General features: G+C 34.2%; 1 protein-coding gene across 3 annotated transcripts in view; it reads right to left on the reverse strand.

Moving 5' to 3' along the window:
• Positions 1–746: 746 nt before the first annotated feature.
• Positions 747–14,681, reverse strand: part of EML4 (EMAP like 4) — a 130,245-nt gene continuing 116,310 nt past the window's right edge. For all 3 annotated transcript variants that reach the window (XM_087717724.1, XM_087717722.1, XM_087717723.1), the window contains 5 exons: positions 14,166–14,263; positions 11,871–11,958; positions 6,809–6,907; positions 5,680–5,810; positions 747–3,579 (listed from right to left, as the gene is read on the reverse strand). In XM_087717724.1, the coding sequence (XP_087573850.1) occupies positions 3,082–3,579; positions 5,680–5,810; positions 6,809–6,907; positions 11,871–11,958; positions 14,166–14,263 (914 nt within the window). In that variant the 3' untranslated portion in view covers positions 747–3,081. The remainder of the gene's footprint in view (positions 3,580–5,679; positions 5,811–6,808; positions 6,908–11,870; positions 11,959–14,165; positions 14,264–14,681) is intronic.

The raw sequence follows: 14,681 nt of genomic DNA on the forward strand, positions 1-14,681 counted from the left end.
GTTTTAGGATACATTTTACCTAAACATTTATTATATACATATGCAAGCTATTTTCTTTCTGGGTGAAATCATAGACATACCCCTCTGGCAGAGTCAAGCAACAGTTTTGTAACTGGGAAAGCAATTTTTATGTAAAAGAGATAAGGAGACCCAATTCTGTCTTAATTTGATCTCCCTGCTTTTCCTCTCATTTTTCTATTATCAAATGGCTGACACTTTTGATGGTTTTTCCATTGAATTACTGAGAGGCAGCATAGTCTGCAAAAATGAGAAACTACATGATTTCCAAGGTTGTCCACTGTTATTCTAAGCAATACATCATATTGAAATATTTTACTCAACTGACACCAAAATGACAGAGAACAAAATAGAAGAGAGTAGATGAGGAATATGGAGTAGTTTGACAGAACATGTAAGGGAATATAAATATAAACAAGCAAGCAAGCAGGTTAACTCATGATTTCACCCCCATTCAAGATACTTTAGGATGATAAATGTAAGTCTGACTGCAAGGGCATTTTGACTTGGACATCCTGAATCATCCTTGCCCTGACCAGATATTGAACATGGAGCTTCATCATAACTTTTGACACAGAATAGGTTGAGTTGGCCTCATTTGCTCTGCCTCAAGCAGATCACATCTGCCTTGAATTGATTAGCGAACTGGAACAGCCCTGCTTTAGACTACTGAAATTCGAACATATGAACCAGGAAAGATATGAACAAGAAGAGATTGCTACATTAAGTTGATTCTTGTATTTTTATTATTATTTTAAATCTTCAGATTTTTCTGCCATGAGACAGGAATGCATGATAGACAGAATGGCTCAAACATCTTCACATGACACACTCAAATCATATTTCATTCACAATTTTACCCTAAAACATTTACAGTTAACATAATCCCACCCATTTCTATTATCACAGATTTAATTATTTATTGAACAGTAGTTGCCAGCAATCAAAAATTGTAAGGCTTTTTTTTCCTTTTCTCTTTTTTTTGGCATTAAAAAAATCTGTTAATCTATAACATGAGGAAAATCACAACTAATTCTCACTTTATATGGCAACCTCAAGATAATAGATAAATCCAAACAAAATGCTCTGTTTTTGTGTTACTCACTGAGGATAAGTTCTACAATCCATGTCATGTTAACTAAAATTACTAGAGCTATTTTACCTTACTATGTTTTTAAAAGCTGCATTATTCAGTTAATCTCTCCCTGTAGAATAGAGTAGAACAAAAAAATGGGGGAGAATGTTTAATGAATCCCCTTTCTCCCTCTTTTCCTCCATCTATTATGGGTGGTTATAGAACTCACTGAAGCAGACCAGAAATTGTACATCACTGAAAATGGGCCTCCTCCTTTGCAGATAGATGCCTCTTTTCCAAAGGAATCCATTATCTTGATGCAGTATTTGTATTCGTATTGCCCACAGGGACTATTTGGCAAAGTGGCCAATCATACACTGGAGCATTTAACAGTACAGCTTTTTAGATAAAGCAAAAGAGAGCAGTTGCTTGGAATTCACATCGTGGTTTCTGAAGATAATTATGTTGAGGTTTTCCGGAATGGATGTAAACAAAGATGTATGTGCACCTGTATGTATCTGTATGTGACAGTCTTTATGTTCCTTGGGAGTCCACATCAATTGTTAATGTTTCCACTGATGAATAGTGTAGTTTACATACCTGATCTGTAGTATTTACTCCTGAGAAGTTAATAGAAGGGAATGACAGTTCTGATGCACTTTGGAATGGCACATTCACGTAAACGCTTGCACGCTTAAGACTTAACAAAGGTTTCTAAACACAACTTCTAAATAAGGTCTAAAATATCAGCACAATTTTAAAAAAATCCTATGTAAGTAAAATATAAAGTAGGATGTTTTTCAACAAACGTTTAAACAGGAAAACCTAGGTATTTAAGAAAAAATGTAGCTGATGCATTTTTTTTAAAAAAAAGGTATTTTTATCACATACTAAAATGCCATGATATCCCATAACTGGCCAGGTCCAGCTATCTCTGAGCTGCACGGCTTACAAAATTGGACAATAGAAAAAAGAAACACAGAGATAGAGAAAAAAAATTCAAAAATAGCCAACATTATCCAAGAAAATGGGGCATTTATATTACAGCTATTAAAAAGATGGCTGTAAAAAAGTCTATGTGAAAATTCCTTATTTTAATGTTATTCCTAATTTTTTAAGTAATTGAATCAATCATTACATAACTCCCAAGCATTAGATTTCATAGCTTAATGCTATTTCTCTAATATTTAATCTCTTATTGACAGTACTAATTGTATCTGAAGGTCAGATTTGAACTTGAGAATTAAAACATTTATCTTAATGAAGTTAAGTCAGTTTGCATTATAGTCACAGTTGGTGTTCTTGAATTTTAATATGTCAATGCAAGTAGTTCCTTGAAATTACGTATAGCAGTCATTGGGTAGAAAACTAAGCAGAAGTTGCCATCTTAATTTGGTTCTTTTAAGATCTATTATCATGGAACAAACAGAAGTATACGTTAATATGAGTTGTCTTAGGACAATCAGCAACCAAAATAGTGGCTAGTAAGATTTGCTAGTTTTAGAAAATTGCATAGGTATTAATCAAGAAGGCAGTAAGCACAGCACTGTATGTGCCATTATGGTGTTGTGTTATTCTCCTCTCCTTCTCTTTTTAATGTAAAAAAAGAAAGGAGAGCTTCTTGAAGGGTTTTCATCAGGGTTACATTACATAGCAGGTATATTATTACCTAATGCTTCTGAATATAGTTCTTTCCCACAATATTCTCTACCTGCTTTTCTCAGTGAACTCTTCCTTAGTTATTTGTATCATGCCTCTTTCTCATAGCAATTTCAGAATTATATTTAACCTAAGATAACATTCTAGTTTTCTATTTAGCACTTGACTAGAACTGTCAAAATGAGTCCTTACAATAATCCAAATAGAAGTAGATCAAACTAACAAGCCTTCCACAGAAACTTGAGTGCTCCATGTCAGAGCTGCTTCCCTTCCTTACTTGAACCCTCTTTTTTTTTTTTTACAAAACAATGTGCACGGAGAGAAACTATCTAAAGATCATCTTGAGCTTCAAGTTGATAAGACACTGGAGAGTTTTCCTGCTGATCTTTGATAACAGTGGATTCACTCGGTTCCTCACTCATTTCACTAGATGGTTCTTCACAATTTGGCTCTCCTGGATCCAGACTGCTTCCCTCACTTTGCTCCTCATTCTGCTCTTCATTGGTCTTCACAGTATGTTCCACGTCACTCTCGAAGGACGGTGAAAAGCCATCCATTAAATTTTCACTGGCTGCCAGTTCATCCAAGGGTTGAATAAGGGATACAGGGATGCTTGGCTGTGTAAAGCTGTCTCTGGCAGTTACAGGCGCTTTGTTTGTGGCCATTTCTACAGCAGTATCATTCTGTGGCAAAGTTGCTTTCTCAACAAGTCTCCACTGAATGATACTCATATCTTTGCCTCCAGTTGAAATTAAATGACTATCATTATGAGAGAAACTGACATTTGTTACATGACTACTATGGGCACTATATTTATGACTTGGAGCCTGTTAACACAAATAAAAAACAACAACATTGTTAAGATCAAGCTATACATCAAACATGATTAACTCAACTTCCAATTACATATATTTAACTAGGAAAATATACACCTTACCTTTCCAATGCATTGTAAATTTTAGCAAAGTACACATTTTCCCAAAATATAAATCATTACAATCTCAAACATGAATTCTATCGAAGTGTAATGCTACCGGTCACTTTGCCATCTATAAATATTCAAACAATAGATTTTACTTATAGAATAAGTGTGCAAGTTTCACAGGAAAGGGGTAGGTCCCATTCTTCTTGTAAATAACCCTGTTATAGGAGTGGGGAAGCTGCTAACCAGAATAATTGGTTTGCATTTTCCAGCAATCCTGGAAATCATTGGGTGTCCAACAGTCACTGGTTGCAATTGGAGTGCATTTGCATAGCACCAGAGACTGCTGAGACAAACAGCTCACAGCAACTTCAAGACAAAACAGGTAGGCTGAAAGGGAATATCTATTTGCACTGACTCTCTGAAATTACCCATTGTGAAGGCGGCTGACCTTCTGACCAGAAAACATCAGTAGTTCATCCTTGGTAAATGCTTATCTGATTGTAATTTTATTTTAGAATGTCTGGCTTAGTTCAGTGCAACACTTGCTTTGCAGCTGTCTTTCGTGGTACTTTTTTAAAATTTGGATGCTATGCTATTGTAAGCAGATTGCTAGTTTATATGGTTAGATTGCTTATCTTGAGTCTTTAGTTTGTGCTCTTCAGGCTGAAATTAGATAGCCAATTCAGCTGGTGTGTTTTATCACCCCCACCAACGCTTACTACAAAGACCCTCCATGAGAAGGGCAGTAGGGACAATTATTGTATCTGGCCAGAGTGAGAGTTGTGGATCATATGTAGAGCTGTGGACAATCACTTAAATGTGAGCAGTAATGTGTTGCACTTATAAAAAAAGCTAACAAAAGTCCTAAGGGTGCATTAACAGAAAGATAGAATCAAGATCATGTGAAGTATTAGTACCAGTTTATAATGCCCTGGTAAAAAATCACACTTTTGTTTTGGTTGCCACAATATAAAAAGATGTGGAGACTCTACAAAGAGTGCAGAGAAGAGGAACTAAAATGATTAGGGAACTGGAGGCTAAAACATATGTAAAATGGTTGCAGATATTGGGTATGTCTACTTTAATTAAAAGAAGGAATAGGAGTGGTAATAGCAATATTACCAATATCTAAGGGGCTGCCACAAAGAAGAGGGGGTCAACTTATTCTCCAAAGCATCTTGAAGCAATGAATGGAAACTAATCCAGGAGACAACCAACGTAGAACTAAGGAGAAATTTCCTGACACTTAGAACAATTCATCAGTGGAAAAACTTGCCTCCAAAAGTTGTGGGTGTTGGAATACTGGAGTTTTAAAAAGAGATTGGACAATTATTTTTCTCAAATGGGATATGGTTCCCTGCTTTGAGCAGTGGGTTGGTCTAGAAGACCTCCAAAGTCCTTTATTATTCTGAGCTGTGATGGTGCAATGGTTAGAATGTAGTACTGCAGGCTAATGCTGCTGACTGCCTGCTGCTAGCAGTTCGTCAATTCGATTCTCACTAGCTCAAGGCTGACCCAGCCTTCCATCCTTCTCAGGTCTGTAAAATGAGGAGCCAGATTGTTGTTGTTCGGGGCAATATGCTGACTCTGTAAACCACTTAGAGAGGGCTGTAAAGCATTGTGAGGAGGTATATTAGTCTAAGTGCTATTGCTATTATTATTCTATTTTCCTAGTAAACTAAATCATAAAATTTCTGTTCTGTCCTTTCACTGCAATCACTGTGCTGCCTACAGCTTAAAAACTACAAGTAGATATGAAATTAAAAAGAAAATGTAGTGAGAGAGTAGTAACTTAAACATTATACCTCCAGATGACCAATCTAGTAAGGCAAAGGGACAGATTTTTTTTCTAAGTTATATTTCACCATATTCACCAACAATAACTGTTATGGGAAATTTGGTGCATAGTGTTATTTCTACAAGAATACACAGCCATATATTTAGTATAGTATACAACCTCTTTCTTCTCATTTCTGCTCTAAAACATTGCCCCTAAACTTACCTTTGCTTTGGAACAGGGATATTGAAATAGATGGACTTTACAAAAGTCATCAGCCACAGCTATCACTTTCCTATTATGGGACCTCACAAGGGCATTTATATCTGTTCCATCTGATCCTTCTGGCCACACTCCTTCATTATATAAGCACAAAAGAAAAAAAATGTTACTAAAACAAGGGGCAAACACAGAGACTTATAGCTCTCAAGATGTTGAACTCCAATTCCTATCGGCCTTAGTCATCTGATAATTCTAAATGGTTACAAATTCTCTATTGGTTAGAAGAATTTTAAGAGATTAGCCATCCATTTAGAATACATCAATCAAAACAAAATAATCCAATGTATAATAATTGTCCTAGAAATACAATCTCTCCTATGTGTATGAGAAAAGACAAATGCTTTAGCTGACACGACAGAACCAAATTTAAAAATATTTTCTAAGTTCTTTTATTACTTTAATAAGCAACAAAGAAAAAAACAATATTATTGCCCAAATTTAGGAGGCACATTTTTAAATAATTGAAATATATTAAGATAATAATGGAATGAATGAATTGAAGCCTTAAATCAAATGCAGATATAATGACAAATGTTTAATCTTTTCTTATCAGTGTTTTCTTACCTGGATAACATTAAGATGTGTGGAGCTCATCTTGCAGAATTATTAGCCACAGAATGCTGACTAGGAATTCTGGGAGCTGAAATCCGCACATCTTAAAATTACCCAGTTGGGAACCCTATTTCTTATGACAACAAAGGAAAAGTTATATGCACAGACCTATGCCAAGTGGCAAAATATATACAGGGAAATAACCTCAACATATACTTGTATTCAACCTCAGGTAACTTGTACAAAAAGCTGAGGTTTGTGTTGTGACATTGTGATAATAATTACATAATTATTTGCTAATAATTTGATTTGTAGTACATGCTTATGGAATTTAACAATTTTCCCTTAGATTATATTTAATGAAAAAGAAAACACTGGAATGATTTTATTTACAAAGTCAATTTAAAGAAACAACAACAAAATAGTTAAAACACTCTATGAATGGTGTAATCTTTGTATTTTCTAGAGTAGACTGATTTTAAACTTAAGAATAACAATTAAATAGGAATATAGTACTCACCAAATACCTGAAACCCCAGCACACAAGTATATGTTGTCCAATCTATGTCCTTACAATCAGAGCGGTTCCTTATCAGTTTACAGCCATTTGGAATGTCCCCTTTATAAAAATACATAACTGGTATTGAAATAACTATTTATAATTTCCAATTGTATCCTATTTTTCCATCCCTAAGGTTCTCAAAGTAATTCTCAGAACAAAAACACCGAGAAACATAAAGCAATTAAAACCCAGTTAAAAGCAACAACTAATCATTATCATTCCAATTCAAAAGACCTGGTTGAAATGAAATGCCATGTGCCCAAAGAGAGAGAAATGGTAAATCTGTGGAAGGAACTTATTCCATATCTTGGAAACAATAGGAGAAGGTCCTCTCCTCTATGCCTAAACATGGGTCTCTGAAATTGGCAGCATTTTTAACAAACAACAGATAAGTAACAGATTAACAGAGTTGGAAGGGACCTTGCAGGTCATCTAGTCCAACTCTCTGCCCAAGTAGGAGACCCTACATCTGCCTCTACCTAGGACAGAGGTTCTTCTGTCCACTTCTGTGTCTGGACAGCCTCAAACTATAATTATATAGTTTGTACTGTATATAATTATATAGTAAAATAATATTACTGTGAGATTTGTTTTATCTATCTATCTATCTATCTATCTATCTATCTATCTATCTATCTATCTATCTATCTATCTATCTATCTATCTATCTATCTATCTACTGTATCTATCTATCTATTAAAAAGCTAAATAACAACTGTCAAATATTTTGAGTTTGAGTAACTGTTGTTTAAATGGGTTTACAAGCAGAGTATGTTGCAAATTTAAAGTTTTTCACTATGCTATCCTTTGTTATTTAGGTATTGCAAGCATTTGTTCTCCAAAGCAATGGTGGTCAAAAAATTATTCTACATTTCATGTATTATATTAAATAAGGATTCAAAGATACAATGGAAATAAAATCTAAATACTGAACTATCTTTTACTGTAGGAAAAATAAAAGGCTAAATAGTGGCTTTATGTTTTGTTTTTTTTTATAAAAAAGAACATTTTTTAAAATAATAAATAATGCTTATACAGGTAGTCCTCTGCTTGCAACGGTTCATTTAGTGACCATTTAAAGTTACAACAGCTTTGAAAAAAGTGACATGACCATTTTTCATAAAATTCTTGGGAACTGATTCATATTTATGATGGTTGCAGTGTTCCAGAGTCATGTGATCACCCTTTGTGACCGTCTGACAAGTGAAGTCAATGGGGAAACCATATTCACTTAACAACTGTGTTACTAGCTTAACAACTGCTAGTATTGTGGCAAGAAAAGTTGTAAAATGGGGCAAAACCCATTTAACAAATGCCTCACTTAACAACAGAAATTTTGGGTTCAATTGTGGTCACACGTTGAGAACTACCTGTAGTTCACATTATAAACCAATAGCTTGAAAGTCCGAGAATTAGGGGTGACACAATCATGTTAATATAAAGTCAACAATTTCAGCAGACTGGTATATATAATTATCTGCATATGCTACATTCCGGTGCAACATGAATGAGTTTTTCTTTTTTCTCTTTCTGATGAATAAAGAAAGAATAAAGAATTCACATGTCTTGAAAATTTGGGTCCTAGCTACTTTAACTTACATTTTGGACTATACAACTGTTTGCCAACAATAGGTGCTAATAAAATGTAAATTCATAGTGACTGACAGAGGGGGATAAAATTTTAAACATTCCTTCTCTTTGAATTTTTATCCATTGATTCATTCAATAGCTTTAGACATATTGATGTAATTTTATTTCTATACAAATGAATTTCACATTATTACTATAAAAAAAGAAAAGCCTCCAAAGACACTTTTCAGTGACATTTATGCATGAAGCTTTTTATGCTATCTCTATGCTTAAATGGATCAGGATGGACAGATGTTATTACTTTAAAGCTCTGTTATAAAGGAGCCCTGGTGGCGCGGATAGAATGCAATGTTGTAGGCTAACGCTCCACATAGCCTGGAGTTTGATCCTGGCAGGCTGAAGGTTGACTCAGCCTTTCATCCTGCTGAGGTCAGTAAAATGAGGGCCTATATTGTTGGGGGCAATATGCTGACATTGTAAACTGCACAGAGTGTGCTGTAAATGTAAAGCACTATGGGGTAGTAGATACCGTATTTTCCGGCGTATAAGATTACTTTTTAACCCCAAAAAATTATTACAAAAATTGGGGGTCGTCTTATACACCATACCAAAAAATCAAAAGAAAAGAAAAAGCAATGCCACCAAGCAAAAAGCCGCGCCACCACCAGCGCAGATGCCGGCCTTTCAATCGATAACCTCGGCACTCCTCGCCTGGGCACATGGATGGATCAGCGCTGGGATGGCTTAGTAAGGTCTGGCTGGCGGTCTGGAGGAGGAAGGTGCTGAGCTCAAACTATGAAAGCCCGGCACTGTGGAGGCCTTCAGCTGGCTCGCAAGCACCTGAAAGTAGGGGGTCATCTTATACACCCAGTCGCCTTATAAGGCGGAATATACAGTAAATCTAAGTGCTTTTGTTATATGCCATAGGTCCAGGTTACCTGTGAGACTGATTCTACCTACAGAATCTACCTCTCCTACCAAATCAGATAGTGTCTGTCCATTTCTAATCCCTTCCCTTAAGCAATGTCATTTTAGAGATCTAAGAAGTTTGCATTTCTGTGCCAGCCTATTTCCTATCAAATACCCTTCACTTTGAAGTTTTGCAGCCCTCTACCTTCTTAACATTTGGCTTTCCCTCCCACGCCTTGAGATAGGGACAGGTGGTAAAGGATTAAATGAGGGACTGCATGTGGAAGCTTAACGTTAGTGTCAGGGTTTTAATGTTTATGGTTTTAATCATGTGTTGTTTTGTGTGCAGATGTTGTTTTAATTGTTGATCAGCAGCCGCCCAGATTTTGATATAAGATGGGCAGCTATATACAGCTTTTAAATAAATAAATATATGGAAATAATTAAAATTACTGTTAATAGTAAGACAAGCCATGTTCAAATTGAACTTGACTCCTGCTAGTTATGTAGATGCATGCATGATTTCTTGGCAAGATAGCCATTGCCTTCTTTTGGAATTATTATTTTTTTGCTAGAACAATCTAGCAATCTTCAATTTACAGTTAAAAGCAGGAACACTTGAATGAAATTGTTTTGTAATTTGTATGCAAATCCACTTTAAATTGGGCCAGAATTGAATAACTCATATCCTGCATGTGTTTCATATGCCATTATTCTTTACTACTACAGAGTAACAATTTATAAAAGACAGCAGAGATGTCTATAGAACCAGGGGGACTCTTCGTAAGAGTTTATTGTTACCTCACTGTTATTCAGTCTTATTTTGATTAGTAATGTTCATATCCTGGATAGCTCCAAGCTCATTTCAAGTATACCACAATTGTTTAAGATATTTTAAGTTAATTTTGTCTTTCAGGTCTATAGTAAGCATTATTTTGGTAATCTAAAAGAAAACCCTACAAAGTTGTGACAATATGGCTGAATGTAGCCTGCCAGTCATGGGTTTTCCTAGGTTAGGTATCCCAAATGTGCAACAATACCAAAAGGTTTTACTACCTTTGGGCTAGGGAAAATAATTTGTTTGGTAGGTCTAATGAACATGGAACATTTTTAATTCTTAAAGTTTCCTAAAATAAAAGAATATTAATAGTGCTAAAATAATTACTTTAACTATTATATCAATAAAGAAGAAATTTGATCAAGCAAACATACCTAATACTTTCAAGCTATAAATTATACTCTGACATCTGACATACTCTGATATAAAATTAACACAATTAATACAATACAATAGCAGAGTTGGAAGGGACCTTTGAGGTCTTCTAGTCCAACTCCCTGCCTAGGCAGTAAACCTTATACAGTTTCAGACAATTTTTAAAAAAATTTCAAAACAAACACAACACATAAAATCTTCCTTCTTTACATACTGTAGAAAGTGTATCAGTTGGTTACAAAATGCTTTCTTACATCTCTTCCACAGTCATCAAGCATAATTCATATTAACTCAAGTATTTTAACTCAGATATTTATACATGTTACCCTTATCATACCTCCATTTTTATTTGACTATAATTGTTTAAACGTCCTTCATCATAAAATATACCAAGATTTAATATATAACTACATACTGGCATTTCATTTAATATTTCTAAAATCCTCCAATAACACTGAATCCTTATGTCCTATTCTAGCTAAACATCCATAATATTTAATAACAAAGTTTTCTAATCATCCTTTCCAAATCACTGCTTGCAATTTTCACCCAGTTTCCTTATGTTGTACCCATACATATATATATATAGGTTGTCATCATTATCCCTCTTTTATTTGATTGTATCCTGTATCATAACATTTTCCCCCTAATAATCAAAACTTAATTGTATCTAACTTAGTTCTTTTTTATTAAGCTTTGTATATAATCCAAAAGGATTTCTAATCTTCCTTTCATAGGTACCATTCAATATTCATATCCATTTTTACTTATCATAACACTACACATTGTATACATTATTATCATTATCAATTATTTATTTAACTATATCTATTATCGCTAAATTTCACTAAGTTTAACTAGTTTATTCCCAAGCAACTTAGAGAAATTCCCTGACAGTTAGAACAATTAATTAGTGGAACAGCTTGCCTTCAGAAGTTGTGAATGCCCCAACACTGGAAGTCTTTAAGATGATGTTGGATAGCCATTTGTCTGAAAGATTATAGGGTTTCCTGCCTAGGCAAGGGGTTGGACTAGAAGACCTCCAAGGTCCCTTCCAACTCTGCTATTGTATTATTGTATCTCATATCTCAGCACCTCTTTCATAAAGTGTTAATTGATGCCTTTGCAGAGAAGGAGCTATATTTGGAATTAACATTAAGAACAAAATAACTTTGAATAATATGGAAGATCAGGTTATAGAAGGTCAATTATCCTCTGTCAACAGGCATTCGATGTACTGCAAAAAAATTTCTTCTTATGATTCTTAGCATTTTTCTACTATGGAAATAATTGCAATTTTATACTCACAGTATAATATTTCATAATCTCCTGAGTTGGACATTATGTATTTGTTTTCTGGGGACCAATCAAGATGTGTAATATAGCTGGAATGTCCCTAAAATACATATAAACAAAAAAAGATAAAGAAGCTGTCAAAATTCCAGTTAAAACAGTGATTTTTACCTTTTATCTTCCCTTTAAAATGTTCAAATAAACAAATCGATATGGTAGTTTATAAAACTAATCCGCCAAGTTCGTAATTTGATGGGAATGAACTAGAAGTCCATGAATGGATTACAATTACCATAAATCCCAGTCAGCCCTGTTGAAATTTAAGCATATGGCAGACAGATGCAAATCCCTGCTTTAATCATTTCATTGTGTGAGCTTCTTCCTTCTCAAGTGCAGTGATTTCCCTATACATAACTGATTTCATAGCAAAAACAAATCTATCTGTCAATCACAAGTGAACTTGGGCAAACAAGATTTGTATGAAATGGAAGGCTACAATTTACCCTTCGACTGAAAGGGTGGATATGCAATAACATAAATGTTCTTTGTGAGCAGTTATGTATAGACCTTGTTTCATGCCAAGGATAATAGGATGCCAAATTCAACTGGTTTACATGAATGAATTTGCTTTTACAATATTCACAGTCGCTCAGGAAAACATGCAGTGGGCTCAGAAAAAAGAAGAAAGCTCCATCTGTTTTTTTTCTCTCCCCCTGCCCTCCATCTGTTATCCTGAATCTTTAAAAATTGAGAAGCTAGCACTAACATCAATTACCAGACATTGCTGGACTTTTGGCAGCTGTTAACATTTTTCCAGAATTTAGAAAATAGAAATTTTCTTCTATTTTAAATTTAAAGAGACTCTTTTGTGCAAAAATATCCCTTTGACTAAATCATGTGAGAGAGTTGAAGATCACATTGCTGAAACAGTCTAAATAGTTTACATTAGATGTATATTTCTATAAGCAACCACCATCTCTTCAGTGGCAGTCATAACAAGAGAGTTATTTTATATTTCATTTCTGACATACCATATGCATATGTGACAAGTACTAGCACTTCACTCGAATAAAAACTGCACGTACTACATTAAAAACTCTGAACTATGAAGGATAGGAGAAAGTTATGAAGCGAACAAATAGCATACAGAGCTATCACAAAGTGAAATAGTACTATGATCCTATTAAATGTTTTACCAGTCACACCTTTTATTATCAGATAAATTATAATTTATTATTTTTATTCTGCCAAGTATCAGAGTCATAACAGTTTACACTAAAAAAATATAAAATTAGAGTTTAAAAAGGCAAACTAAACTTTAAATTTAAGCTGGAAAAGCTTAACTCTGTTGCTGCTGCATGAGCTCTCATGTGACCTCCAGGTGGTGGTGGAGCATACAAAAGATGCTATACTCTCTATTAATCCAGACCTAAAGTACAGATCTAAAATTAATACCCAACTCTGAGTATTTTGTCTAGAAACAAATTTACTAATAAAAAGAGTGAAAAATATTCCAGAGCCCTTCGCTCCCTGAAACTTTTTGGAAAAGGTATATTTTGGTGAAACTTGGGTTTAAAATAAAAGGCAGAATAAGCAGATCTCTTTTTACTGTGATTTTCCAAACTAATATATGCAATTTGTTTTTTCATGTGGGGCAATTGTTTAAAATGGAAAAGTGTCTAGCCTCTCGATATCTGCATTTTAAGTATGTCAGTCTAATAAATTAGGATAGAGAATTTGAAATGTCAAATTAGCATTCAAAACTGAAAGGTATATGTGCATTACATTGACAAAAAATGCTTTTTAACTTCCACATGTCCAGAATAATATATCAGGATTTGAACAATGGTACTGTATGAAGCTCTGTGGCAAAAAAATGGAACCTGAAGCAGGTTTGGGGGTAAAAATAAAATAAAACCAACTACAGAAATAATGAGCATGGAAATCATGGAACTCTATCATATTTTACCACAGTTAAAAGCAAATTTTGCTTACATTTAAATTGGAAAAAATGTTTTGTATATATACCTTCATGTCCTAAAAGTAAAAGACACTATATTCTTAAGATAACTTTAAGAAGTGGTATTTCAGGATAACACTGGGGTCAAGTGATAAGAACACAATATTAATTGGATATATTTTAAATAGAAATGTGCTATTTATTTCCTGTACCATTAACCATCAGAATTAAGGTTCAGTATGGTATTACTTACTGGGATCTAGCCAGTACCTGGATGAGAAAACAGCTAAATCTGTATGCATTCCACTTTTACTTACAAAGTTAAAAAAGTATTATGTTACAGTTCTTACAGTGCACTTTCCATATCTGCTGTACTTTCTTCCATTTTCTGTTACTATGTAGAGGTAAATGAAGTTGTCGTGAGAACCCACTGCAAGAAAGGTGCCATCTGTAATGCAAGTTAAAAACAAACTATAATTGGACAGTGCAAAACTCTCTAGCATATCTAGCATACCTGTATGAAAAGGTTGTAGATAATAACAACATAAATAAACGTAATCCAAAGCATGTACTTTATTTCACCTATTGAAGGAAAATGATAAGCATTCAGAATATTTTAATTTTCATATAAGACTGTTAACTATTAAGGGTCTTGATAATTATGTACCATCAGTGTTATTTTTAGCAACCACATAGGTTTTCTCCATGACAATTTGTCCCAAATCTGGCCCCATCAACATTGTAACTGAGTTCATCCATCCTACTGCTTATTATATTCTACTCTTTCCTTTTACTTTCCCCTGAATTACAGACTTCTTCAGACAGCTAGATTTTTCATGATATGTCATAAGTATAATTATTTCAAC

The sequence above is a fragment of the Thamnophis sirtalis genome, unplaced genomic scaffold (genome assembly GCF_051295495.1).
Source record: "Thamnophis sirtalis isolate CommonGarterSnake01/CBP01778 unplaced genomic scaffold, rThaSir2_p1.2 scaffold_6, whole genome shotgun sequence".
NCBI lineage: Eukaryota > Metazoa > Chordata > Lepidosauria > Squamata > Natricidae > Thamnophis > Thamnophis sirtalis.